Source organism: Lemur catta, chromosome 19 (assembly GCF_020740605.2).
Source record: "Lemur catta isolate mLemCat1 chromosome 19, mLemCat1.pri, whole genome shotgun sequence".
Classification (NCBI taxonomy): Eukaryota; Metazoa; Chordata; class Mammalia; order Primates; family Lemuridae; genus Lemur; species Lemur catta.
In genome coordinates this window covers 31,140,622-31,165,716 of record NC_059146.1, presented here as the reverse complement: position 1 = coordinate 31,165,716, position 25,095 = coordinate 31,140,622, and the positions used below count along the sequence as shown (strand labels likewise).

At 35.3% G+C, this 25,095-nt stretch overlaps 1 protein-coding gene across 7 annotated transcripts; it reads right to left on the bottom strand.

Moving 5' to 3' along the window:
* Window positions 1-1,907: 1,907 nt before the first annotated feature.
* LOC123624396 (zinc finger protein 420) lies at window positions 1,908-25,037 on the bottom strand. 7 transcript variants are annotated; one of them, XM_045532137.1, is made up of 5 exons: window positions 24,833-25,037; window positions 19,034-19,129; window positions 16,965-17,016; window positions 15,612-15,738; window positions 1,908-5,028 (listed from the first exon to the last, which is right to left on the bottom strand). In XM_045532137.1, exons 3-5 carry the CDS (start codon window positions 16,971-16,973, stop codon window positions 3,098-3,100), a joined length of 2,067 nt encoding a protein of 688 aa, XP_045388093.1. In that variant the 5' UTR covers window positions 16,974-17,016; window positions 19,034-19,129; window positions 24,833-25,037; the 3' UTR covers window positions 1,908-3,097. The 7 variants fall into 7 exon arrangements, with proteins under 7 accessions (XP_045388093.1, XP_045388094.1, XP_045388092.1 ...); XM_045532138.1 differs by having other exon boundaries at window positions 19,034-19,126; XM_045532136.1 differs by lacking the exon at window positions 24,833-25,037 and having other exon boundaries at window positions 16,965-17,020; window positions 19,034-19,648.
* Between the last annotated feature and the right edge of the window lie 58 nt (window positions 25,038-25,095).

Genomic DNA, 25,095 nt, shown 5'->3' with positions numbered 1-25,095 from the left:
TACATGTGAATTTCTCTGCAGGTTTTTTCCCATTATTCAGAGGCTGGGATAATCTGTGTCCACATGTAGTGTTCTCTCTAGTCATCTCCACCTTCTGTGTTAAGATTTAACTTCTATCAGTCCAAAATCAACCCACCAACAAAGAAACCTCTGCTATTCTCAAGGTCAAGGTCTCCAATATTATCAATATTGCTCACTTTAATAGCTAATCCTCAAGCTTATTATGTAATCTTATAAAGCTGATACCATTGAACCTCCTGTGATTCACTTATATTTGGCTTGTTAGTTTCCACACTATCTTGGTTTTCATCCCATACCATTGTTTCTCCATAGCTCTTTTTTAGTTCTGTTATCATTGAACTCTTAATTTTGGAGTGTTCCCTGAGTCAGTTCTTGCTGTTTTTTAGTGTCTCTCCACTCCAGTCATCTTATCCTGCCTCAACATTTTTAATAAGTATAGGTAGTGTCTACCAAAGTAATATAATATTTAGGTTAGTATATATAGGTTAGTGTATGCTAGTATATCAAATTACCTACTCAATTGCCATTTTTTAATTTTAAAGACATCTTAAAGTCAACATGTACAAAATTCAACTTGCAACCTTCCCCAACTGTGCTGCAACAGAAACTTTACCTGTGTTAGTTGAGGAAATTAATGTATCTCCAGATATTCAAGACCAAGACATTTGAGTCAGTCACCTTGGACTTGCCTTTTACACAATATCTAACACCTAAATAAATCTTGCTAGTTTTGCCACATTTACTGTATAACTAGCATGCAACCAATTTTTATCATACCCATTGTTACCACGTGTTTCTAAGCCATAACATCATATTTTATCTGAATTATTGCCATAGTGCCTACTTTCATCCAGTGTTGTACAACAGCTACATGTCAGATTATGTCCTCTGCTCCAAACTCTCCAGTGGTTGCCTTTTCCCTGATGGTAAAATGCAAAGTGCTTACAATGGTTTATAAAGCTGGCATGATGTGACCCTCTGTTATCTCTCTGCTCTCCTGTCCTAGCAGTCACCCCTTTGGACAGAACTCTGATATCTTCCCTAATATTCATAAGATATATCTGCATAATCCCATTGTAGGACCTCTCTAGCTTTTTCTTTGCGGAGATGCTCTTTTCTTAGATAACCATTGACTTACTACCCTTCAAATTTTGGCTCAAATCTTTCTGTTTTGATGATCTACCTTGATCATTTCATAATGTGACCTAAGCTGTCATACCAATCCCATCTCCTCTTGAGTGACTTCTCTGTATTACATTTATGTTCCAACATACTCTACATCTATTATTATCCCATTTCTTCCTGTTAGAATTGTTCACAGATATATCCCAAACACCTAGGATAATGGCTGGAATATCATAAGCACCCAATAAATATGACCACTTTTGTAACAATGGGCTCAGATGGGAAAAGCATAAACATGTTTGTTGGCAGACTGCCTTCCTATGTATCAGCAAAGGTCTCATTTCTTGTTCAGGCCATCACTTTAAATCACTGCAAATGGCTTCATTTAAGGGTAAAGAACTGAGTGTCTGCCATCAGAGGTAGCATCTCTTACTGAACAATATCTCCTTCAATTGCTGCTAGTGGCCTAACTCTACTTTGAGTTTATCTCCTCAACACATTCTAAATCACTCCTATCACTTCCTTTAACATCATAGCCTCAACTGGCATAAAGCCTAACTTATAATAATGAGAAGCAATGACCAAATGTCCTGCCAATAAAAACAAGATCCTTTCGGTATCTAGCCTGAACTGGGTAGATCTCATTGTCAGTGGCTATAAGTCAATGCCATATTTAAGATTTCTTTTACCCATAACACTTCAATTCTAAGTACCAAATTTTATATCATTAATAATGTTTATTGTCAATAACAGCACTATGATAGGATCAACAAATAAGATGTTTAATTTCACATGAATACAGGAGGCAAGCAGACCAGAACCAGTATGGTTGTTCCACAATCTGTAACACCCATATACCATCCTCAAAGTCTCTATGACAGTATCAGAGCTTCACCTTATATGTCTACATTGTAGGTATGGGAAAAAGAAAGGCAGATAGGAAAAATGGATTTCTTAAATGTCCTACTCAATACAAATACCACTTCTACCTTGCTGACCTGCAAGGAAGGCTGAGATAGTTTTTCAGTCCAGAATTTTGTTACTAAGGAAGGTAATACAGACATTGCTTAAGGAAAAAGGTCTCTGACACAAACTTTCATTTTCCATTGCAAAATAGTCTGTAATGCCAGTTTTTATTTTCTGTTTATTTAAAAAGCAGTACATTCAAGTTTTAAAAAATTTCCCACTAGATTGATTAGGCTTTGGATCTTGGACTTTGTGACAATCACATAATACCTGTCCCAAATTCTCTAATGGCTGTGCTCAATAATCCATTGATGAAATCCACAAGGTTTCTTTACAGTATGAATTTGCTCTTTTAGCATAAGGGTTGAGATTTCAATAACAGCTTTCTCACATTCATTACAGCATACCGCACCCCCTATCCAAATCATCTGGGGTAATTGTTAATAAAAGATTTCTCGACATTTTTTATACTCATAAGTGCTCTTCTCTCATGCAAATTCTCTAAAATAACACTAGTGGAAATGGTGTCTAGTATTTGTGTTATGTCCAAGGCACTGCTTTTAGAGCTCTTACATGTGATAACTTACAAAATACTTCCAAGAGTGAAATAACAAAGGTATTATTCTTAGGTTTATCTTATGAATGATTTAACCAAAGAAGAGAATTATGATACATATAAGAATGAAAATCAAATGGTAGAGACAAGAGAGTGTTGAAAAAGACAATTGCTATAGTTAACAGCCTTCCTACATTTACTATATTAACAAAATTATTCTCTAATTTGATAAAGTTTAATAGCTTTCCAATAATGATAGGCTTTTCTACATGGATTACATTAACATTCTCTTTTTCCCATATAAATTCTCTGATGCTGACCTGTATGAGCCAAATGTGCTCCTATGTTTACATTCGTGATAATTCTTTGTTGATAAGGGATGAGCGACTAGAGAATGCTCTCTATAGTGATCCCAAAGAATCATATCCTTCACATATAAACTTGTGAGCCACGACTAAAGTCTATCCCACATTCCTTATATTCAAACGATTTCTCACTGATATGAATTCTCTGATGTTGCATTAGTTGTGAACCACGAGTAAAGGCCTTCCCACATTCCTTACATTGATATGGTTTTTCACCAGTATGAATTCTCTGATGTCGAGAAAGATGTGAGCTCTGAGTAAAGGCCTTCCTACAGTGTTTGCATTCATAAGGCTTCTCACCAGTATGGATTCTCTGATGTAGAGTAAGTTGAGAACCATGACTAAAGGCCTTTCCACACTCTTTGCATTCATAGGGTTTTTCTCCAGTGTGAATTCGTTGATGTTGTGTCAGTTGTGAACCACGAATAAAGGCCTTCCCACAGTCCTTACACTGAAATGGTTTCTCACCAGTATGAATTCTCTGATGTTGTATAAGTAGTAAACCGCGAGCAAAGGCCTTCCCACATTCATTACATACATAAGGCTTCTCACCAGTGTGAAGTCTCTGATGTTGAGAAAGATGTGAACTCTGAGTAAAGGCCATTCTACATTCTTTACATTCATAAGGCTTCTCACCAGTATGAATTCTTTGATGTTGAGTAAGTTGTGAGCCACGAATAAAAGATTTCCCACATTCCTTACATTCATAGGGTTTCTCCCCAGTGTGAATTCTCTCATGTTGAGTAAGTTCTGAGCCACGACTAAAAGTTTTTCCACATTCTTTACATTCATAAGGTTTCTCACCAGTATGAATCCTCTGATGTCGAGTAAGGAGTGAGCCACGATTAAAGGCCTTTCCACATTCCTTACATTGATAGGGTTTCTCACCAGTATGAATTCTCTGATGTTGAGTAAGTTGTGAACCATGACTAAAGGTCTTTCCACATTCTTTACATTCATAGGGCTTTTCATTGGTATGAATTCTCTGGTGTTGAGTAAGTTGTGAACCACGGATAAAAGCCTTCCCACATTCTTCACATTTATATGGTTTTTCACCAGTATGAATCCTCTGATGTTGCATAAGTAGTGAGCCCCGAATAAAGGCCTTTCCACATTCTTTACATTCATATGGTTTTTCCCCGTTATGAATTTTCTGATGTTGAGAAAGCTGTGAGCCACAAATAAAAGCTTTCCCACACTCCTTACATTCATAGGGTTTCTCACCAGTATGAATTCTCTTGTGGAGAACAAGTTGTGAAAGCTGTGTAAAGACCTTTCTACATTCTTTACATTCATAGAGCTTCTCACCTGTGTGAAGTCTCTGGTGCAAAGTAAGCTGTGAGTTCTGAGTAAAGGCCTTTCCACATTCTTTACATTCATAAGGTTTCTCACCAGTATGGACTTTTTGATGCCGGGTCAGTTGTGAGCTGCGAATAAAGGCCTTCCCACATTCTTCACACTTATATGGTTTTTCACCAGTATGAATTCTATGATGTAAAATAAGTTGTGAACTTTGAGTAAAGGCCCTCCCACATTCCTTGCATGCATAGGGTTTCTCACCAGTATGAAGTCTCTGATGAAGACTGAGTTGTGAATCACGACTAAAGGCCTTCCCACATTGCTTACATTCATAGGGTTTTTCACCAGTATGAATACTCTGATGTTGAGTTAGGTGTGAGGCTCGTCTGAAAGCTTTCCCACATTCCTTACATTTATAGGGTTTCTCAGTAGAATGACATCTCAGATTTTGAGATAAATAAGTATGTTGGTTGAATATGGACATTTTGTCATATGTGATCATCCGTTGCCTCAAATATTCCTTCTGATTTTCTTGTTGCTTCTGCACCTTGCCTTTAACTTCTAAATAATCTCTGAAACTGGACTCTTCACGATTACAGTTTTCAAGTCTTTCACTCATTTCCCATTGGGATAATTCTGTTTCATAAGGATCCTTTTTTGGAGATAAGTCCTTACTTGCACAACATAAAGGAAAGTCTGAAAAATAAGAGAACATAAAAAAATTGAGGAGAAATACAACTTCTATAGCAGAGACAAAAAATAGGAAAATGTTACCCCTAAGAAATAACAAGCATACATACATGTTTAAAATATTGTTTAACATGACCTATAATACCTACCTTTCACATCACAACCTACTACACGTATATATAATTTCAAAAACCAATATCTATTGTTTTCTATTCTATTTTACATTATTCTACTGTTTTCTAAATCTCTGTGTCTCTCTCACACATCCACCCACTCATACACCCAGTCAAAACCCACTAAACTGATTTCATGGTGCAGTAATGTTCCTATTTAGAATTTAAAAAATATATATTAGTTTAGAATCATCTCATATATTAGCATGTAAAAACAGCACTTGAGAAATCAGAGAATAATGAAAATTCACCTGAGAAGATAAGGGAAGAGATTAAGAAAACATTTTAAGTCAGTAGTTCTCAATCTTTGGTGGGAATCAAAACTCCCTGGGGAACTTTTTATAATTGTAGATGTCCGGATAGTACACCAGAAACAGAAAAAGTGAAACAGAAATAGAGCAAGGACATCTTTACTTTTAACATTCGACCAACTGATTGAGATTCAGATTCAGATCATGATTTGCAATATCTGCTTAAAACTTTTTAATAGTTTCCAGATGAAACAGAATAAAACCCAAATTCTTCCATTATTTTGACCTTTACCCCCCTCAATTGTCTGGTCCCTGTCTATGTGTCTGATTCCCCCCATGAGCTTTCTCAGGTTTGCTCATTATCTGTCAAACTAGCTTCCTTTCAACTCTGAAAAAGTCATAAGGCCTTTTTCAACTTACAGTTATTCAGGGACTACTCTGTACGAGACTGTGCAAACTTGCTCTTTCTCATTTTCAGGTCTCAATTATCAGTTCCTAAATCATAAACATACATTTCTGGTAATTTAGGTAATTTAACCTTCCTGATGATAGCAAGTATACAGATTGGACAAATTATAAAAGGTACCTGACTGAAGGCATTGGAAAGTTAACACATAATTAAAGAGTTGGGTGAACTAAACTTTGAAAAACATGAAAAGTCAAAGAAATGAGTCCAACACATGGGTCCACTTTTCCTCTTAGGGAAGTCTCACAATTCTATGAAAGGCAATTAAGAGGAGAAAAAACTAAACAGTGTTTTGGACTGTTTCACAAGGTTGGGCAACAGTAATGGGAGAACAGGGCCTGCCATAAACTCTCCATACTTTCTCGGCGGGGAACCCTAAGGGCTACAATGAGGAATAAGGGAGCAACAGCAGACCATCCTGGGGAGAAGCAGAAGCCAGAATCACCTTTGAATCATCTCAAATAAAAACATTTGGATTAAGGTGATTTAAAACTGTTTGCCATAGCAAACTTAAATCTTTATTGGAGATGTATAATGTCATCCAAGGCCTCAAAATTATTTTGCAATTTTTCTTTGCAATATCTAGAACTCAGTAAAAACCAGGTGAATGAAGGCACAAGACAGCTGAATCACAGAACATAAAAAAGAAACAGACCTATAAGGATTCAAGTCATGTATCCAACATCACTACACTTATATCACTCTTAAATACCCTTGTGCTGTCCCTTTGTAATCTAACCTTTTCCCACCATAGGGGTAGATGCCTCAAAACCATCAATCTAGGGCTTCCTCATCACTTCCTTAAGGATGGAAACAAAATAGCATTCATATATATATACCTCTCTAAATGCCTTGCCCCTTACATACTGTTTCCCAGGTACTAGGCATGGTTGTGTTCTTTAGTTCTCTCTATACTTTTCAAACAAGATACTGTTGTTTTTGCTTACTTATCTATCCTTCACAGTTACCTTTGTCTTATGTCGTCTCCTATTTACTCATCTATTTAAGGCCAACTCTATGTATTTATCCCAGAAGAATATCTTTATCATTTCCCAGGCATTAATACAGACATAAAACATTAAAGGTTTCTATAATCTTACAGAATGTTAGGGATGTTGGAGAAGAAAAAAGCAATTATTTAGTATAAGGGAAGGAGTCTAAAGTGATATAGTTCTAGGAATTATATAAAAAAGAATATTTTAGTTGGAAAGACAGATCAAGGAACAGAACACAAAAAGTCTCATACACCGCTGGGAATACAAAAGAGTACAACCACAAAAAGTTTGGTAGTTTCTTAAAGTTAAACAAACATACATTTAGCATTTGATCCAGTAGTTAAATGAGTAGGTAATTATACTGATGTTCACAGAAACATCTGTACACCAAAGATTATAGCAGCTTTATCCATAACTGCCCCAAATGGGAACAACCAGATATCCCTCAAAGGTGACTGAATCAACTTTTGGTACTTCTAGACACTGGAACACTACCCAGCAATAGAAGGAAACTATTGACTCATGCATCAATATGGATAAATCTTAAATGTATTTTGTTAAGTGAAAAGAGCCAGACCCCAAAGGCTACATATTTTGATTCCATTTATATGACATTCTTGAAAAAGCAAAACTATGGGGATGAAAAATAGTTGATTAATTTTCATAGGTTGGTGAGGGCGGAAGGGGTTGACAACAAAAAAAGGCATGAGAGAATTCAGAGGTTAAAAATATTATGACTGTGATAGTGGGTGAATATACTTGAAATGTGAATGGTGCAACAGATTTCCTGAAGAACACCAATAAATGCTGGGTTAAATATGGCAAACATCCATTGAAAAGTATAGTCAAGCCTAAAAAAAAGAAAAAAAAGTCCAGAGGGACCTCAATGAAGTGAAAACCGGAAACTAAAAAGGTGAACATGCTCTGAAATTTGAGCTACCCTCAGGACATCTGCTGGCTTCAATTGCCTAAGGTTGTAACTTAATGGTCTGAGAAACTCCAAGATAAGACCTTGTGCTCACAAAAGAGCATGGTTTAGAAATAAACCTCTTAACAAAATAGGAACTATTCAAAGCCTAAAGTTCAGATAAAGGAAAATTTTTAAAAATTAGTCAAAAGATCTGAACAGACATTTCTTAAAAGAAGACATACAAATGGCCAACAGATAAATGACAAAAATGTTCAACATCACTAATCATCAAGGAAAATGTCAATCAAAACTACAATGTGATATCATCATACCACAGTTAGAATGGCTATTAAAAAGACAAAAAATAACAAATACTGGCAACAATGTGGATAAAGGGGAACTTATACACTGTTGGTGGGAATATAAATTACTACAGCCGTTATGGAAAACAATATGGAGGTTCCTCAAAAAATTAAAAATAGAACTATGATATGCTCCAACAATCCCATTACTGGGCACATATTCAAAGGAAATGAAATCAGTATGTCAAAGAGATATGTACACTTCCATGTTTATTGCAGTACTATTCACAATAGTCACAATATGGAATCAAACTAAGTGTCCAACAGGAGATAGATTTTAAAAACATGGTATACATGCACAATGGAATATTATTCAGCCATAAAAATGAACAAAATTCTGTCATTTGTGACAACATAGATGAATCCAGAGGACATTATGTTAAGTGAAATAAGCCAACAGGACAAATACCATATGATCTCATTCATATGTCAAACCTAAAAAAGTTGATCTCATATAAGTAGAGAATAGAATGGTGGTTACTAGAGGCGGTGGTGAGGGGACTGCAGAGAGACTGGTCAATGGATACAAAGTTACAATTAGATAGGAATAAATTCTGTTGTTCTATTGCATAATAGGATGACTACAGTCAATGAAAGTATAATGTGTACTTTAAAATAGTAAGAAGAGAGGATTTTGAATGTTCTAATCACAAAGAAATAACAAGTATTTGAGGTGACAGATGTGCTAATTACCCTGATTTGACCATTACACAATGTATATATGTACATTACACTGTACCCCATAAATATGTACAATTATGTGTCAATTAAAAATAAACCTTTTTTTAAAAAGTGCTTATGAGAAAAACCTATATACAACTCAACAGTAAATTAGAACTAGATGAAAAAAATAATGACCTGTGAAGACAACATATCTGTGTGAACAGCAATAACTACATAAAAATTTTAAATTTGAGTTAAATGTTTATGCTTCTAAAAGGCAATAGATACTGATGACTGATGGTCATTTGTATATGTTTGCTATAGTATCTATTGTATCTAATGGTCAAGGCAATAGATACCAATGACTGATGGTATTATTGGAAAGATAATCCAAACACTTAAAGAATATATAATTCCAACCATACATGACTATTGTTGAACATGTAAAAAGATGGAAATCTACCCTAGTCATTTTATAAAGTTAAATTAACTCACATAACAAAATTGGACAAAGAGACCTTAGGAAAGCTAAGCCAATCTCATGAACAAACAGGGAAATTTTTAAAACAAAATATTAGCAACATAGGATCTACTAGCTGTGTATTTAAGTAGTATCACATCATGATCATATAAGGTTTATGCCACAAATGCAGGAATAGTTCAACATCAGAAAATCTATTTTCTCACATGAAGAATTTAAACAATATTAATAGAATCCTTTCAAGAAATTTAAAAAAATTAATATACTTTAAGACCTTTTATTGAAAACTCTCTAAAACCAGAACGGCTCTTCCTTAACCTAATTAAGTGTATTTACCAGATGCCTATAGAAATATATTTAATAGTTAAACATTAGCAGCACTGACAATAAAGTTTCAAAAATGAAACTGTTTTCAAATTGTGCTAGAAGACCTACTAAATATAGGTTTTTTTCCTAAAAGGTCCAAACAGAAAAGAGACAACAAATTGTATGTAGACAGCAAAACTGTCTACCTAGAAATACAATACTATCCCCTGAAAAACCATTAGTTCCTTAAGGTTATCACCAGTTTACAGAAATCAGTACTTGGTCATATATATCAGTATTAACCATTTAGAAAATGTTATAAAACAATATTCCTATTCATAGTATAAACAAAATTTATGAAGTACTGAGGAAACTGCTTAAGAAATGTATAAGACATTTTAAGAAAAAACAATGAAACTCTACAGAGAGCATAAAAAGAAAGATTTAGCATGTTCAAAAATAGAAGGATTCAATATTGTTAATGTGTAAATTATGCAACAGATTTCTTGAAAAACACCAATAAATGTTGGATAAAATATGACAATGTCTTTTTAAAAGTATACCAAGCTTAGAAGATCCAGAGGTGCTAAAATGAAGAACCAGAAACTAAAGCAGTAAATATGCTCTGAAGTTACAGCTACCCTCAAGATATTTGCTGACTTTAATTTCCTAGCTGTTTGTATCTTAATGGTCTGAAAAATTCAAGAGACAAGGCCTTGCACCCATAGAAGAGCAGGCATTAAGACTAAACTTCTCTATAAAATTGGAACTATCCAAGGCCTAAAATTCAGAAAAAGGAAAAAAAAATCCATCCAACCTAAAAGGAAAATAACAAGAAATGTCTCAGTCTTGGCCTGGACGCCCAATGAAAAGGAGGAAAAAAAATGTGCTGTGGATAATTCATCATTACACAAGGGCCCCCATGCATGCAAGAAAAAGCAAAGTTAGACCTGTTCCCCAGAAACTGGAATTGTATGACACATAATATAACTGCAGGAAATACATGAAAATGTAAGATAAAAACAATGAAAAAGGGACCAGTTTTGAAAAAAAAAAATCTGAGAGAGAGGGAAAATATAAAAACTAGAAATGAAACAATAAAGTCAATTACATTAAAATCTTAATGAAAAAAATCTTAAAAGCAGCCAGAGAAAATACAGATTACTTACAAAAGGAACAACAATGAAACAGATGTCAGACTTCTCAAGAGCAACAATAGAAGCCAGAAGACAGTGGAATAATATCTTCAGAGTGCTATGAAAAAAATAACAGTATAGAATTTTATACCCACTTAAATAATTAGGCAAGAATGACAGTGAAACAAGGTTACTTTACAACAACAAAAAAATAAAAACTTAGAGCACTTACTAACAATTAGCCTTCCTAATGTATTTCATGATAAATAGAATGATCCCAGAAGGAATGTATGATAGAATAGCATGCAAATAAAAGGATAATCATCTGAATAAATCCACAAGCAAACACTGTCATTATGAAATAAAAATTATGCCCATTTTGGAGGTTAAACAGAACTCTAAGATACAGACAACAATAACATATTAAATTGGAAAAATTTATCAAAGTTAATGCATTCTAATATCCTTTATATTATCTTGGGGGAAGACAGCCATGAATTTTTGCCTTTGCTAAATTACGTATGTATCTGTCAAGTGACACAAGCAATAATGGTAATAATTAAAGTATCAAAACAAGCAGAAATACCCTCAAAATATTTAAATTCACCAGTAATGTCAGAAAAGCTATTCCATTTTTTATCTACAAAATGACAATGATATTTTTAAGTGATAATATCCACTGTTGGTAAAAGTATAAAAAGAGAGCACAGTTACACATTGCTCGTACACTTCTGATAAGAATTCTGTGACAATGAATATGTTATCTGACATAGGGATGTCAATTTCTCATCTCTCCTTAGAACTTCAACTCATTGCCCACAATGGTCACCAATCTATTTCATGGGAGATACTATCCTTTATAACTGTGTTTTTCAACTTGTTGGCCTTGAAATCCTAGGGGTGTGGATAGGGCATACAGTTTATTCCAAGACTTCTGAAAAGCAGAATGAAAACCAAAAATTATATGTGGTTTAAATAAATGTTTTAATATCCATTAAAATATCTAATATTCATTAAATATGTGTAATTTTTCAAACATTATGATTAATAAAAATTACAAAACTTCATTTCCATTAAAAGGAATTAGGTGCATGTGATAAAAATTTAAAGATAATCTTTAAAAGTATATAAATACTGTATGATTTTATATATTAATACTTTTAATCTTATATACAAGCAAGGGGAAAATGGAGTTGCAAAAAACAAAACAAAACAAGACTGTATCCATCCTGATTAAGGAAAGACAATTATAAAAAAAGACCTAGAACATAAAAAGAGGAAACAAAAAGCATAAAATAGATGAGAAATAAATCCAAGCATATTGGTAATAACAAATGAAGTGAACCTTCAAATTCAATAAAATAAATTCTCAGATAATACCATATTACAGTGATTATCATACATGTCTAAATATTTGAACTTGCGGACTTTCAAAAAAAATAATGGTACTTGCATCCCATGCTCAGAGATTATGATTTAATTGGTCTGAGGTGTGGCCTGGCCTCCGGAATTTTGTTTTTCTCTTTTTTTTTTTTGAGACAGAATTTTGCTCTGTCATCCTGGGTAGAATATAATGACATCATCGTAGCTCACTCCAACCTCAAATTCCTGGGCTGAAGCAATACTCCTGCCTCAGCCTCCCAAGTAGCTGGGACTACAGGCATGTGCCACAACGCCCGGCTAATTTTTCTAGTAGAGATGGGGTCTTCCTGTTGCTCAGGCTGGTCTTGAACTCCTGAGCTAAAGCAATCTTCCCGCCTCGGCCTCCCAGACTGGTGCTAGATTATAGGCCTGGGCCACTGTGCCTGGCCTCTGGAATTTTTAAAAAGACCCCAGCTATTTCTAAAGTACATACAAATTTGGAAACCATTTCCATATTGTTTTCCAAAGTGATTATATCAATTGATACTGCCATCAGTAAGGTATACACAGACCACCTAAAAATAAAAAAAGCAGCTCTATGAGATATAATTCACATACTTAAGAGTTCAGTCATTTAAAGTACAAAATTCAATGGCTTTTAATATATTCAGAGAGTTGTGCAACAATCACCACAATCTAATTTTTTAACATTTTATCACCCCAAAAGAAATGCTGTCTGTGCCTATTAGTAGTCACTTCCATTTCCCGACTCCCCATTCTCCCTTCCTGCCCCTCCCTCCCCGATCCCTGGTGCTGGGTAACCAGTTACCTTTCTGTCTCTATAGATTTGCCTACTGATGACATTTCATATAAATGCAGTCATACAATATGTAGCCTTTCGTGTCTGGTTTCTTTTCACTTTAAGGTTCATTCATGTTGTAGCATGTATCAGAGTTTCATTCCTTTTTATTGCTGAATAATATTCCATTGTAAGAATATACCAAATTTTATTGATCCCTTCATGAGATGATGGACATTTGGGTTGTTAACCATTTTTTGGCTATTATGAATAGCAAGGTAGAGAGCACTTCTGCCTCTAAATGTTGGGAATGCTTGGCATTGTCAACCTTCTTAAATTTTGCCAATCTACTGCATGTGAAATAATTATATTATTGTGGTTTTAATTTGCATTTCCTTTTCCTTGAACTGCCTATAAATAAATATCTTTTACTGGATTTTTCAATATTGTTATTTACCTTTTTCTTATCAATCTGCAGAAGCTTTTTATATTCTGGACACTCATTCCATTGTTGCCTGTATGCATTGATTTATCTTCACTCAATTCATGGCTTGTCTTTTACTGTCTTTATGATGTCTTTTGATAAATAGAATAATTTTCATACAGCCAAATGTGTCAATCTTTCAATGATTATTTTTAAAAAAGAATAGAAAAAAATGTATTTCATTCTCTTTCAAATCTGTTCCTTTATGAAAATCTATTGTCATTTTTGTGATTTAATTTTTTTATTCTTTAAAGATTTCACCAATAGTTTATATCTACATCTAATCATTCCAATAATACAGATTTTTGCCATGTAATATGTTGCTGCTTCAAATTATCTATCACTCATCTGTGACCTATTTCCTGTGGGTTTGATGATCTTTGTGAGCTCACCTTTTGTTGATCTTAATTTGTGAGAATTCTAAAGGCCTCTTACTTTCCTCTGGAGAAAATCTGCATCTGCTTCAGACAGGAGTCAGAGGGCACCACCTTAGAGAATAAAATTTCAAGTCCTTTTTTTTTTAATTCTCTCTCCATATTTCTTATTATTCTATTATTCACTTTTCTCTAAACATAATGTTTTTCTATTCCTCCTACAAAGTTAATGCCCACCCCAAGGCCTTGACATGTACTACTTCATCTGCCTAGAATACTGGTACCCCAGATAATGGCCTAATTCATGGCCTTACTTTAGTGAAATCTTTGTTCAAATATTACCTTTTTAGAAAGGCTATTCTAAAATCTACGTATATAAAACAGGCTACTCCCACTCCCCATTATTCTTTGCCTACCCTTCTTTACCTTTATTCATACTGCTTATCATACCTGTTATTATTATATTTATATACATGCACATACATATACATATATTTTTGTTTCCTTATTTTGTATTTCTCCTGTAAGAATTTAAGTTTCAATACATTAGGAACATCATCTAAGAGATCATCGTTTCTCCAATGTTTACTATAGTCCTTGGCACAGAACAGACCCTCAATAAATATATTTTGAATAAATGAACATATTTTAAAGAATGGAGACAATGATATCAGTCTAAATTTTTAAAAGCCAAACAGTCTGCAAAGGAATTGACTTCCAAGTTTATGTAAAAGCACTGTCACTGGGGAAAAGGAAAAGCCATTCCTCCTTTGTTCTTTTTTTTTTAAATCTCACACACAACATTTAATGCAAACCAAAAGTATGTCTCAGAGGGAGAGACAGGTCATTCTCTGTGAGTGGAGAAGACATTCCTCCTTTGAAAGTGAGAAGAATTATAATAAAAAACCAACAGGGAAAAGAAGTAGGGATTAGGTGGGATTCCTTAGGGAGATCCTGCTGAAAAGCCCTTGCTTTCCTTCTCAAGTCATAGGTCTTTTTTCTCACACAACGTGGATCCCACAGGGGAGTATACCAATCAATAACTTCCTAAAGCTTTCAGAAGAAAAAAGGAATGAAGTATCAAGAGACAGTTATGTTCCAGTGATATGAGGCATACAACGAATAAAGTGATCATCTAAGTGCGAAAATCACTCATTAAAATTTTAACTGATACAGGTTCTATCCCTTGTTAAAATACTCCAGGAAAAAAACCCAATAATTTCTTAGACAATCACAGGTTAATCATCTGCTATTTTCCAATAAAAGATGATTCTAGCATATTCATTCAATGTAAAATTCTTAATATATTCAACTACCAAGTATATATAAGCAAATGTATTTGTTTGTTACGTAATGGATTGTGTTTATGGATTTGAGTTATTAGTGAAATGCATTGATCCACTCCTATTCACTCTACAAATGATATAAGCTCTTCTGATCAGAAAAACCATACATTTCTGCATCTATGTTTAAAATTTATGACTGGGCCTGTAAATTATTTAGAGTTCCTTCAGCAGATCTAAAGTGTAGCAATGTACAGCCTGTTTTTTCTGACAATATTCCAAGTGTCTCAGAATTCAAATCTAGTCCCTTGATCATCAAGGAAGATGGTAGGAAGACAGGTATTATAAACAAGCATTAAGGCTTTTTGAAGGATGGAGAAGATAAAGGTGCCCTATGAAACTATGTCTGCTTCCAGTAATTTCAAACCATTCCTTTAAGAATAAGAAATTCAGTTAATTACTTAAAAAGCATCTTTAAAATAACAGCAGAGAAACCAGTCATTCCAAAGGTAGACCCCAAAATATGAAGGGCAGATATCCTTACCTAGTGATACCAAGTTGCTGTAGTTCTCCAACATCACATCTCTATATAAATCCCTTTGAACAGAGTCCAGACATTCCCACTCTTCCTGAGAGAAGTCAATAGCAACATCCCTGAACATCACTGATCTCTGAAATAACAAGCAAAATATTAGTTGTGGAAATAAAATATTTTTTCAATGGAGGGGGAAATGATGGGGAATAGCCCACAAAGGAAGCAACAGAGCAAACAATGTGGGAAGTACAAACATGTTCGTGATTAGTTCCATTGCTATAGATATTTTTTGCATATAGAACATCTCATTATACAGATAAGTCTGGAATAATAAAGTAAATGGAATGCCCCAGTTAAAAGAAATAGCATACATAAGCATCCTGTACAATATGTGTGTTGTATATCATACATCTCAATAAATGTAAGTTTCCCTTTCTTCTCTATTTAAGGAGTAAGAAAAATAATTGGGAAAATTTTTGTATAAAATGTTATAAAACAATACTTGCATAAAATTAAAGAGTTTATTGAAGGCTTAGATTCATTATATCAGAGTACTATATTACATCATAAGCATTTTCTTTGTCACTAATAATTTAGTAAATATTTAATATAGCTTCTTCTAATGAACATATCTGACTTAATAAGTGTTCATATTTAGCTATTTTGGGTTATACAAAAATCTCACAGGTATTTGTTAGTTCTCAGAGTTTGTAATTCTCAACAACCCATGCAGGTGAATGATGATCTTTCTCGTTACTATTCATCACTCATAAATATAACTTTTCCTTGTTCTAAGCAATAGAAATGTGGAAAAGATAATCCAAACTTACACATTCAAGATCAGCACATAATGTTGAATCTCAAAATGATCCATACGATTGGTATTCCTCAATCATGCATTCATAGGGAAGATCTCTGATCTCTCTCTATTCAGTTGTTAATCATGTTCCTAATCTTAAAAGCTCATAAAGCATAGCTCTTGCCACATATTGAGAATGAGCGTAGTCAAGACCAACTCCAATCTTGTCTAACTGGAAAACTTAGGTCTAAAGAGAAGTTAAAAAATTTTTTTATGTGTGGTGCCATCCTTTTCTATCTTATAACATCAGAGAAATCTGCTTTTGGTACATCAGTGTTCCTAGCCATAGATGCTGAATAGATTGTTAAGTAAGCATGTGAATATAGGTTAGATAGGAAAGACACACTAGAGAAAGACACTATCATTTATAAGAATAGGATAAACTGGGGAGCACATTCCTGAGTGTAGTCAGTTAGGAAAGAAGCTTCAGGAATAGGGAATACAAACACACACATACCCTATAAAAAAGTAACTGAAAGGGGCACAAAGATACATCAATTCACCTGAGCCATGATGTTTAGAGCTGCAAGAAATGATCAGTCTTCTTCTGGGTTCCTATCTTAGAGAAGCGGAGTAGGAGAAGGGAGCGATGAGGAGGAGAAAACAGAACCATGAGATCAGGCTTTTTGCACAGCAACAAATGATGAAGTTAGAATTATCTTTATTGCATTCTTCCTCCTTTCTCTTGCTCCCAACCCAAAACACATACTAAGGGGGATAGAATAGAGGTGGTGGTTCTTATCCCAGTCAAACTCAATGCTCTCTATATACAAAAAGAAATGAAACCCATAGATAGTATGATATATAGATGTCAAAAATGGAGCTACTGAACAACTTACTATTTCAATATATTAATGATCATACACAACTACATTAGAAGGTACAAATAATTAAATGCTTATGCTTAGTATTTATAATGAACAAATTGAGATTTATAAAATGGCCATATTCAACTAAATATTGTTGATACCTTTTGTTTATATTTGACATTTTGAAATAAAGGCTACATATATTTGTGTGTTTCTGTTCATGTGTATGTGTAGAATAAACAGAAATACATTATCTACAAATGAAGGTTTCTGTAAGTATTGCTAATTGGCAAGTCAAATATTGCAATTAGTTTTGCTATCAGTACTGTGACTTTTTGAAACGGTTAAAAATACTTCAGTATTTAAACAAAGTATAATCTTTTCTCAATCAAGCCACAGCTGCATTCCTGGAAGATGCACCTATAATAATAGTAAAACCACCCAATAACAGGAAAATAGATAAATTCATCAATTTGAAAAAATCATGCAAAAAATGATTTATGTGTGAAGTTCTAGACCCAGATAATATGAACACATTCTTTCCAGCTATGGTCCTCATTTTGCAAGTCACAATCAATTCTTTGTTATGCACTGGTGGTCAACTAGATCAGAAGTTGGTAAACTACTGTCCACCAATTATGTTTGAAAATAAGATTTTATTGGAACACATCTATACTCCTTAATTTATATATTGCCTTTGGGTACTTTTACACTATGGCAGCAGAAATGACTAGCTGCAACAGAGACCATGTAACCCACAAAGCCCAAAATATTTACTGCTTAGCCCTTTATAGAAAAATCTGGGTAACCTCTAATCTAGATCTATGATCTCAGTACTTCAAAAGCCAGGAGACTTTACCTTCAACCCAGTTATTTTAACATCCAAAAGTACCCAGATATATTTCCAAACTATCCTGGGGAGAATCACTGCCCCTGCAGAGAATCACTGATATAGGCCCTCAATAAATATTTAATTGAAAATTCCACTTCTTCCACATGTAGAAATCTGCAATAGATAATTGTGCCCATCCTAACAACCTAAACATAATTCAGATAAGATGAAAACATCATAATTTCATTTAAATTCATCAGAGAGCTGAGGACGCAAAGAAATTTAAATACCCTAAACTCCAAAAAGTGCCAAGTTCTTCTTAAAAGACATATATGTATGCTCCCCTCCGTGGCAGTGCTTAAACTAAATTATATTAATAATAGTCCCACCATTCCAATAAAAAGGCAGTGACAAGTTCCAATGATATGCTCTTTACAAGAAACACACTTAAAATGTAAAGACATAGATGGGTTGAAAGTAAATGGTAAGAAAAATATACCATACAAATACTAAGCATAAGTAAGCTTGTGTGTCTATAGTAACATAAGACAAAATAGACTTCAAGATACAGAGAAATTAGTACAAGAGACAGAGGATCGATTCATCAAGAAGACACAGCAATCCAAAATATGTACAGATTTAACAATAAAGCTTCAAAATATATGAAGCAAAAATTAACAGAATTGAAGAAAAAAGACAGAAACCCACAGAGTTGGAAATTTTAACATCTTTTTGCTCAGTAATTGATAGAACAAGTAGACAGAAAAATCAGTAACAATATAGAGGAGTTATACACCACTATATCAAGTACCTTGACCTAACTGATATACATATAGAATACCACACCCAATTCTCAACAGCTGAACTGAGCTGGAGAGCACTGAGCTGCAACAAGCGTTTAATGACTTATCACTTAACCTAAGAGGCTAACCTAGAGAAAGCGCTGAGTCCTCCACTGTTTCGCTTCCCCGCATAGAACAGCACAACGTCAGGTGGATCAGTGCAGACGTGGGAAATCACCTCACTGCTGAGGGAACACAGAACAAAAGGCTCCTGTTATTTTATGGATTGGGAGCAGGAGACAGGAAGATGAGGGAAGGGCTAGGAGTAGAAAACTACTGAATAGTAAGTCAGAGTAGAGAAGAATTGTCTTCAAGGTATTCCCTCCACCTTCCTAAATAAGGATGTCTTGGCAGAGGTGTCTGATGAAGAGGCCTCCCAATGGAGGTACCTGGGCTAGGAATGTAAATATACATAAAAGCATGGCTGGTGTGGGAGGCCTGAGTCCTGGACTGCAACTCCTTTTGGAGACTACAATGCACTGGATGTGCACTAAGTCAGTTGTGGGGAGGCCAACTTTCCCCTGTGTGGCCTGCCAGGGTTGCTGCTGGTGAAGTTCAAGAGCTAACACATAGGATTTTGGCAGGAGACAGACTCTTCACTAACAACTGCACATGTAAAGGTCATCAAAATAAACCAGATGCTGAGTCATAAAATAAGTGTCATTAAGTATTTAGGCCGGGCACGGTGTCTCAGGCCTATAATCCTAGCACTCTGGGAGGCCAAGGCAGGCGGATGGTTTGAGCTCAGGAGTTCAAGACCAGCCTGAGCAAAAGCAAGACCCCTCCCCCTCTTCTTACTGAAAGAAAAACAGAAAGAAATTAGCTGGAAAACTAAAAATATATATAGAAAAAATTAGCCAGGCAGCATGGTGGCGCATGCCTGTAGTCCCAGCTACTCGGGAGGCTGAGGCAGGAGGATCGCTTGAGCCCAGGCGTTTGAGGTTGCTGTGAGCTAGGCTGACGCCACGGCACTCTAGCCTGGGCAACAGAGTGAGACTCTGTCTCAAAAAAAAAAAAAAAAAACTATTTAAAAACTGAATCATACAGAGTACATTCTCTGCTCTTTGTCCATATATTGTTAAATTAGAAACTAATAACAAGAGGTTTAGAGGAATACCCAAATATTTGGAAATTAAACACACTTCTAAATAACCCATGGGTCAGAGAACAAATCACAAAAGACATTAGAAAATATGTTGAACTGAGTGCCTATGGAAATGCACATCAAATTTTGAGGACTGCAGCAAAAGCAGTATTTAGAGGAAAATTTATAGTTCTAAATGTTTATTTTAGAAAAATGATTTAGGCTCCGACCTTAAGAAACTGGAAGAAGAGGAGCAAATGAAGCTTAAAGTAAGAAGAAAACAAATAAGGAAAATAAGCACAAAATTCACAATACAAAATAAATTATAATAGAAAATATCAACAAATTAAAAAAATTAGTTCTTTCAAAAGATTAATATAATTTATAACCCCCGAGCAAGTTTATGAAGAAAAAAAATTACCAATACAACATTGGACTACAAATTTTATAGGTATTAAAAAGGATAACTGTCGCGCCGCACTCGCCTGCAAGGACAACGCAACAAACTGGAGTTCTTCCAACAGCAGTTTAATGAGGCATCTAGTCTAGTTACATGGCAAGAGACCCCGAACAGGAAGGACAGTGGGCTTATATACCATTGCAGGTAGTCGTGGTGGGAAGTGATTGGTAGAGGGCCCTGACAAGGCTCCCAGCAATGATTCTATTGGCTATGTGCTCACCCGTAATCAGAGACCGCTCCCAACAGATAACAATTCTATGCCAATAAATTTGGCCATCTGAATGATATAGACAAATTCCCTAAAACAAAAATTGCCAAAAGTCACACAGGAAGAAACAGAAAACATAAATTACCCCATAAATATTAAAGAAATTGAATTTGTAGTAAAAACAAACAAACAAAAACTGCCCACAGAGAAGGCTCAGCTGGCTTTACCAGTAAACTTTATCAACATTTAAGGCAGACATTATACTATCCTTTCACAAACTTTTTCACAAAATAGAAAAAGGAAGAAGCACTGCCTTCTACATTTTGAGGCCGAATAACTATGATACTAAAAACCTGACAAAGATATTACAAAAACAAAAATTACAGGTCAATATCCTCCATGAACGTAGATACACAAAAATTTATAAAGTATTATCAAATTAATTCCATGTTACTCAGAGGTTCATGTAGAACTTATGTCAAAAGCACTAAAATAAACTAAAAGTAAGCCACTTCTACAAATTTGCCCCAGAGATAAACTTCCACAAATAGAAACTATATACACAGTTATTGATAACTGCATTATGTAATGGTAAAACACTGGAGAAAAACAAATACCCACCCATTGGACACTGGTTAAACAGACTATTACACCCACACAATAGAACATACAGCTCTAAAAGGAAATGAGGAAGATCTCTATAGGCTTCTATAGAGTGATCTCCAGGATATATGAGATGTGTGAAAATGAAAATAGAAACTACAGAATGGTATACACAGAGTGCTCCCTTTTAATTAACAATGGAGAGAATAAGCCAGGTATGGTGACACACACCTGTAGTTCTAGCTACTCAGGAGGCTGAGGCAAGAGGATCGCTTGAGCCCATAAGTTCGCCCCTGTACTCTAGCCTGGGAGACAGAGCAAGACCTCATCTTTAAGGGAAAAAAAAAGAATGGAGAGAATAAAAATTGCACACATACATACACAAAAACACATACATAAACATATATATCATTTAAAAGAAAAATAGAAGAAAAAAAGAGAAGTACAGGTAGTTATCTATATATCTATAAAGGGAAGAAAGAAAAGAGTGGAAGGGACAGGAAAGGATACTACTCCAAGTTTGCTCTGTTCTATAGCTTTGATTTTGGAAATACGTAAATGTATTATGTAATTTTAAAACAAAATTAAATCAAACTGGAAGGAAAAGCAATCCCTTTCGTGGAAATGTGGAAAGCAAGATGAAACAAATGAGCCTGTGCCTCAAGTTAGTAGCTTAACCATATGAGAGGTGTTATTTTACTGTATTAAAAACACAATAATTTGATTATAGATCCCTAGTGGGTTATATCCTATTAAACCCCAAGAGGTCTTGATTGTTTTTCTGTATTTATATGATTGATATTGTTATTTTGAAACTTTGTCTTTCTCAATTTCTAAAAGAAGGCAGAAAAGAGAGAAAAAGAAACAACAGATGGGACATATATAAAACAAATAGCAAGAGGATGGATGTGAACCAAACCATATCAATAATCACACTAATTAAAAGATGGAAATTACCAAATTAGATAAAAATACAAGACCTACAATATGCTGCCTACAAGAAATGCACTTGAAATATCAAAACACAATAGGTTAAAAATAAAAGGATTTTAAAAAGACACACAATGCCAACACTAATGAAAAGAAAGCTGGAGTGCCTACATGAAATATCAGGCAAAGTAGATGTTCACAGCAATTACTATTACCAAGGATAAAGAAGACTATTTCCTAATGATAAAGGGGTCAATTCATCAGAAGGACATAAACTCTAATACTCTGTACCTAATAACAGAGCTTTAAAATACACGAAGCAGAAACTGATAGAAACTACAAGGAGAAAGAGAGAAATCCAACAAATAGAAAATCAGTAAAGGTATAGAAGATTTAAACACCACTATCAACTTCCCTGACCTAGTTGACATTTATAGAACATTCCACCCAACAACAGCAGAATATAGTCTTTCCAAGTGCACATGGAAAATTTACTAAGATGTACCAAATTCTGGGTCATAAAACAAATCTTAATAAACTTAAAAGGATTCAAGTCATACAAAGTGTATTCTATAAACACAATGGAATGAAATCAGAAGTCATTAATAAAAGATCTCTGGAAGATCCTCAAGATATTTGAAAACAAAATAACACACATAAAATAACCCATAAATCAAAGAAGAAATCAAAAGAAAAATTAGGATTTTGAACTGAAGTCAGAATAAATGAAACAAGATTGGAAAGTGATAACTTTTGAGTTGGGCACATGATAGTTCATTATATTTTTGTGTACATTTGAAAATTTCAATAAAAAGCTAAAAAAATAAAAACAAACAAACCACAATGTTGCTGTGTCAGCAAAAACACAATAGCACTCTCCTTTTGAAATCCATGAGTTTCAAATCCATTCTTCCTATTGGGAAGCATCCATCACAACTGCATGTTTTCCTTGCTCCCAACCTACAAAAGATTGCCTTGCCCCTCCCATCAATTGAGAAGGCTTAGGTAGGAAATTTCAAAAAGAAAACAAAGATTGCTGTGTCCTAAAAAAGTAAAGGCATTTCAGGAAACAAAGAGGAAATACTTACCTCGAACTTTGCTATTGAATGTTTAACAACAGCCATTTTTTCCTCTGGAAGCTACTCTCAGAAAAAGAAAATGGAATGAGATACTAGGCCTTTCTTCGGGCATACTCTAAATTAGAACATACCCTCTTCCTGTACTCTTTTAACCTACCCCTCATTTAATATAAAAAGTCAGAAGGAAACTGGAACAGTCCTGCACCTCTGTATCAGAAAGAAGGGCCAACGCCACAGCTGTCTTGGGCTAGAATTTATTTCTGGATTCAAAGCTGTCCACTGGAGACATGGCCCTACGGTAGAGTGCTACAGGTTCTGAACTGTGTAGCTGGTTCCTAAAGCACTCCCTCTGGAATATTCCCACTCCTGGAATACCATTACATTTCCAGTGTCCTATTTTGAAGGTACTATCAGCCCTAAAATTCTCATCTCAAGACCATTTCTGTGGCTCGGAAATAACTCCTATTTTTTACTCAGGGGCTCAAATTTCTAACTTAATTCCTGTTTGCCACTTCCTTGCATCCAATCCCCTTAAGGATACCTGGAAGCAAATTAGAGGACATCAGGAGGCAGCAATGAACTTAAACTACAACTCCCAAGGTAAACCGAGGATGGATGCAGAAATGAAGCAATACAGGCCATGTGTGAATGGGTGGCCACTGTGGTCAAAACAGAAAGAAGTCAAGTCCTTAAGTCCTCAAAGGAGCCCACAAAGCCACACGGGATTTATGATCCATTGGCAGACTCAGCCCCAGAATGAACCCCTGAAATATTAAAATGAAATTTTACCCCTGTACCCCACTAACTCCCATAAGGTCACAGTGTATAAAATATACAAATGACCACACAATGTCACACACAATCACATTTCCACAGTAACACAGCCAAAGTCACAATCACCAAGTTATGTTACACTGTTAGTCTTAAACAAAATCCAAGCACAAGGCATACAATCAAATCCAAGCACCTTGTCAGAGACACACATACTGTGGAAAACACCTTTCGGACAGCAGCACTTGTACCCTCTTCACAGTCATGAAAACGACACACACAACCCCACAGTCACACACATGGCACGCGCACACAGTCACCCAGAGAGTCATAAAACCAAGTACAAGGTCAAGGAAACAAGCGTGTAACACCAAACACCGTGTCACAGCAACACTGTCATAGATGTCAAATTCACAGGCAAATACCAGTCACTTGGTATCAGGCACATGCACAACCTGAAAGTGACGCAAGCACATGCAAACACCCTGTCATAACATATGTACTGCGTGTATAGTTGCGGTTTACTTTCGTAGTCACAAGCAAGTCCCAATTATACACGCGGTTCATACACAATCACAGTCACATAAGTACATCCCCGATCAGGTAAGCACACGACACGGTCACAAACAACTCGCACTCACACAAACGCTCATCGTGCACAAAACCACAGTTGCACACGCCCAGTCTTCCATAGAGTCACCAATACCAGGCAGGCTGTAGCACGCACACCAAACTGGAGATACGGCCACGTACGTCATTCCAGCGACGCTCCCTCCATACATTTCCGCTCTGGCACTATGGACACTTTCACCTCAACAGAGGGGCAGTTCAGGGTCCACGATCTGGCGCCAGGGTTCCAAGCCCGATTTCGAGCTCGCCAGCCCAGCGGTGCGGAGCCAAACTCCTCCGCAGAAGCGGCCTTTTCCGACACGAGACCCGCAAATCTCGCGAGCAAACGAAAATGGAGCTGTGTTCGGAAGCTGTGACTCTGGGAAATGTAGTCCAGTGGCGGAAGG

Excerpts from the sequence above, each read along its gene's own strand:
- LOC123624396 (XM_045532137.1), bottom strand. Across the intron at positions 5,029-15,611 it reads CAGCAACTTGGTATCACTAG|ACTTTCCTTTATGTTGTGCA; the intron begins GTAAGGATATCT and ends CTTATTTTTCAG.